The following is a 5,000-nucleotide window of genomic DNA, read 5'->3' on the forward strand; positions in this document are numbered from 1 at the left end:
TAGAAATCTATATTATTCAATTTTTGCACCCACACTGCTCGCGCGCGTCAACAAGCGTCTGCGTTGCCAAGGGCTAAACTAGAAGTCAGTTCTATGTGTGACGCAGATCGCGGTGCAAGTCCTGCCTCTCCCATCTCCTTATTGGTTTATAGAAGCAGATACCCACGTGCCATCTCCTCATTGGTTATACCCACATGGGTGATTGAAAGACGAACTGTGTTGTCGGTCGTCGTGGTAATACTATGAAAGTTTAGATGCCAATCACCATATAAGTTCAAAGAAGAAAAAGCCTGGAAGGCGGAGAGATGACTAAAAACGATTTGTTTGACCGTTTTATGTATGGGTTAATTGTCAGCGTAGAGGACCTTGTGCATTCAGGTGAAATAACAACTCAATGTTTATATCCCAGGACAAATTAGCTAGCTACAGCAAACTAGGTAAATAGGACAAATTAGCCAACAAGTGCAAGCTAGCTAGCTAAATTGCCATAAATGTTTAATGCGGTTCGAGCTGTCCCCAAATGAATGTAAATTGGTTCAGAGTTTGTTTTGATATTTTAACCTGCGTGTCGTGATCGCGTTTGGTGACAAAATTAATGTATGCACAATGGCGCACGTGCGCAGCCGGTTTGGGTTCCATGTAAGGCTGCATGATGCGACTCGAATGATGATTTTAAAAAAGTTTTTGAAAAAAGTCGCTTGAAAGGCATGAGCTCTGCTTTGCTTTATTGGGTAGGCTGTGCACACTTCATTAGTCTCTCATTCACTATTTGACAGACACTTGGTAATGCCTCGAATTTCACGGCGGTATCCCCTTTGTGGCCATAATGCACCCTAAAAAAATCCATGATTTTGCGGCCAGTGGCCGTTGTCCCCTTGGCCCGGAGTGCTGCGTTGTGCCTGAGTGCTGCACGCTCCGAAGCACCTCTAACTCACATGGCTCTCAATCATGTGATCGGGTCTTTCTCACAGGATACAAGTGAAGACAGACATCAGGGATGCAACTGCGCGCATTCTTATCCAATTCCGAGGTGCATTTTGAAGATATTGGAAGAACTGTCCACATTTACTTTTCATCAGCCAACAAGATGAGGTGGCCTAACGAACAGCAAAAGCACAAGCCTATGTCAATCTACTATCGCTCATAGTACAAAAGTGGGCCTACTCTATTCTGTGCGAGAAATAAATATTCCAAACCTAGTCTGGGACAGTTGTGGGATGCAATAGATCCTGAAGTAATACAACCACTAGCATCCCAAAAAATGATTTAAGCAATGTGACGCAACAGATCAGAACATTCATCTTAAAATGTTGAAACTATTTGGCTGTCACATTATAAGCGCAGCAATGCGCTCATGGCAGTAGGCTATAAGCCCGAATGTTCCATTAGTGGGAAAACCCCAATATCAAAAGTGACCGCAAATGCAATTATGCATGTAATGCTTTTATTATAAATGTGCATTTTTATGGTGAAAATGATCTTCCCAAAACATGAACCTCACGCGCTGCACATGTATGCCAGTTAGGCTCTAAACCCCTTGTAAAGCAGATTCATGTGCTTCATTTTAAGAAGTTATTTGGCCACCTTAGTTGTGATACAAACCTTATAGACCAAAACATATAGGCCTATGGGCTAGGCTACATGAGGTGTGCAACTATGATTAGAAAAAGTCACAAAAAAAGGCAGTTTCTATTGCTGGGCATCATTCACAAGTGATAATATATAATTCACAAGTGATAGGCTAATATTGTCACCCATCAGACTATTCTTGATTTAATCTCGTCTTTACATACAGTACCAGTCAAAAGTTTGGACACCTACTCATTCAAGGGTTTTTCTTTACATTGACTATTTTCTCCATTTTCTGTAGAATAATAGTGAAGACATCAAAACTATGAAATAACACATATGGAATCATGTAGTAACCAATTTTTTTTTAAACAAATCAAAATATATTATATATTTGAGATTTTTCAAAGTAGCCACCCTTTGTCTTGACAGTTTTGCACACTCTTGGCATTCTCTAAACCAGCTTCATGATGTAGTCACCTAGAATGCATTTCAATTAACAGGTGTGCCTTGTTCAAAGTTTCTTAATGCGTTTGAGCCAATCAGTTGTGTTGTGACAAGGTAGGGGTGGTATACAGAATATAGGCCTATTTGGTAAAAGACCAAGTCCATGTTGTCAAGAACAGCTCAAATAAGCAAAGAGAAACGACAGTCCATCATTACTTTAAGACAAAGGTCAGTCAATACGGAAAATGTCTAAAACTTTGAAAGTTTCTTCAAGTGCAGTCGCAAAAACCATCAAGTGTTATGATGAAACTGGCGCTCATGAGGACCGCCACAGGAAAGGAAGACCCAGAGTTACCTCTGCTGCAGAGGATAAGTTCATTAGCTTTACCAGCCTCAGAAATTGCAGCCCAAATAAACGTTTCACAAAGTTCAAGTAACAGACACAACTCAACGTCAACTGACTGCAGTGAGGAGACTGCATGAATCAGGCCTTCATGGTCAAATTGCTGCAATGAAACCACTACTAAAGGACACTAATAATAAGAAGAGACAGGCTTGGGCCAAGAAACACGAGCAATGGACATTAGACTGGTGGAAATCTGTGCTTTGGTCTGATGAGTCCAAATTTGAGATTCTTGGTTCCAACTGCTGTGTCTTTGTGAGATGCAGGTGAACGGATGATCTCCGCATGTGTGGTTCCAACTGTGAAGCATGGAGGAAGAGGTGTGATGGTGCTTTGCTGGTGACACTGTCTGTGATTTATTAGAACTCAAGGTACACTTAACTAGCATCGCTATCACAGCATTCTGCAGCGATACACCATCCAATTTGGTTTGCGTTTTGTGGGACTATCGTTTGTTTTACAACAGGACCCAACACCTTCAGGCTGTGTAAGGGCTATTTGACCAAGGCGGCGAGTGATGAGTGGCCGCCACAATCACCTGACCTCAACCCAAATTAGATGGTTTGGGATGAGTTGGACAGCAGAGTGAAGGAAAAGCAGTCAACAAGTGCTCAGCATATGTGGGAACTCCTTCAACTGTTGGAAAAGCATCCCAGGTGAAGCTGGTTGAGAGAATGCCAAGAGGGTGCAAAGCTGTCATCAAGGCAAAGGGTGGCTACATTGAAGAATCTCAAATATAAAATAGATTTTGATTTGTTTAACACTTTTTTGGTTACTACATGATTCCATATGTGTTATATCATAGTTTTGATGTCTTCACTATTATTCTACAACATAGAAAATAGTACAAATAAAGAAAAACCTTTGAATGAGTAGGTGTGTCCAAACTTTTGACTGGTACGGTACACTAAATAATACCTGCGTGAAATTTGTTTTGATTTAGAATGGAACATTATCATGCACGTGTCTCAAAACAGGGGCAGTGAAAGAAACACATGTCATCTATGCACTTAAACAGCGAATGGAGGAAGCTTTTCCCATGGTTCATTATCATGCCAGCCAGGTAAGCTATAAACTTGTTGTAAAGATAAGCAATGTGCTTAATATTAGGAAAGTTGACAAACAAATATAGTAGGCCTATTCTATAGAAAGCTGATGGAATCCTCCTCTTTTTAGTAGATGCCATCTCTCTGTTTTCTCGCGCAATTGCATAACCTGTAGAAATGTTGCGCAACTTGAGCTCACATGAAGTGTTTGATCAAATTTTCGATTACATTTGCATCAATGTCAGAGTGATTAGAGGAACAACAGAGTGCTGTGAGTACCAGGCAGTTGGCAAGTTTGGAAGGCTACTATTGACCAGCAGCAGCAGCAGAGCTTGAAGAAGCCTAATTACCGGGACTAAATGGTCACGTGGAATTTGACTGCCTTTATGACCCGGTGTGGCGGTAATACGGTCACAGCAACAGCCGAGTGGTTTGAAGTTGTTCAAGTTAAGTTCTGTAACTACAGTACCTGGCTCCTGCCACGGCGCCGGTAGTTCCTGCGCACAATGTTCTTGTAGTTCTCGTTCTTTTTGGTCAAGTAGTAGAAGAGGACACATTCTGCCACCGTCTGAAACAAAACACAACATTACTAGGACCTCATCTCCAAAACAAGATGTGAAAAAGACTACTCATGTGTCAGGACTCAGGGTCCCTCACTGATCTTCCAAACTGTACCTTTCTCTCCAGAAAAGAAGCAATCAGGCCAAAGTTTTTTGGGTGCTGGATGAACCTGTGACACAGAGCAGACAGATTAATATGCTTTTTATTTTTTAAATGATCTGATCAATGATCTGGAAGCATTCAGTCTTTTGATATGCAAGTAAATTGAGGAGTGAGTGACGCAGTGAGTGACGAGTGAGTGACGCATGTGTAGTTTGGTTGACGGGAGAAGAGGATCTCATCAGTGCTGACATCACAACACAGTCCCACATCCATCTCTCCAGAGATATATCACTCTATTATTCATCTAAAGCATGCTCTCATCAACACTAACCTAGAGTTCCCTCACCATACTTCTATCAGCACATCCTGACGAACATTACTCGATAACACAGACAGTACTGAGCATTGCTTACATCTCTTCCAACTCTCTCTTATTGGTGTGTTTTCATATGGGCTTAGGCTGAGTGGACAAGACAATCCAGACTGCAGCAGCAGGCATCACATCCGCATCTCTCTACTCTTCTCTCTCTCCCTCTCTGCACAGGGGAAGCATTTACAGTCTCTGATCTCCGTCTGTGGGTTCGGTTTGGCTGGTTGATGTATCCTCCATTTCTCACAAAGACGGAAGATTAACTTCCTCAACAACTCCCTGACCTTTGGATAGTTCACAATCTCAGTCTGATTGCTATCAGAAAAACGAAACAATGTTTTGTCTACTACTGCACAGCACACACTCCTGCCATTCTAGGCAGAGTAATTCTACGGTGTGTACAACATACTTCTCGCGGAAGGTGTCCTTCTCCTGTTCGCTCCACATGTTCATGACCTGCCGGTCCTTGTACACCTTCATGGGGTCGTCCATCAGACCGTTC

General features: G+C 42.0%; 1 protein-coding gene across 10 annotated transcripts in view; it reads right to left on the reverse strand.

Annotated features, from left to right (window-relative positions):
- Positions 1-5,000, reverse strand: part of LOC112248363 (nuclear receptor corepressor 2) — a 195,439-nt gene that overhangs the window by 63,948 nt on the left and 126,491 nt on the right. For all 10 annotated transcript variants that reach the window (XM_042320513.1, XM_042320512.1, XM_042320510.1 and 7 more), the window contains exons 12-14: positions 4,908-5,000; positions 4,141-4,195; positions 3,935-4,033 (exon numbers count right to left, since the gene is read on the reverse strand). The exon at positions 4,908-5,000 is cut by the window's right edge and continues 86 nt beyond it. In XM_042320513.1, coding sequence (XP_042176447.1) covers positions 3,935-4,033; positions 4,141-4,195; positions 4,908-5,000 — 247 coding nt within the window. The remainder of the gene's footprint in view (positions 1-3,934; positions 4,034-4,140; positions 4,196-4,907) is intronic.

The sequence above is a fragment of the Oncorhynchus tshawytscha genome, linkage group LG04 (assembly GCF_018296145.1).
Source record: "Oncorhynchus tshawytscha isolate Ot180627B linkage group LG04, Otsh_v2.0, whole genome shotgun sequence".
NCBI lineage: Eukaryota > Metazoa > Chordata > Actinopteri > Salmoniformes > Salmonidae > Oncorhynchus > Oncorhynchus tshawytscha.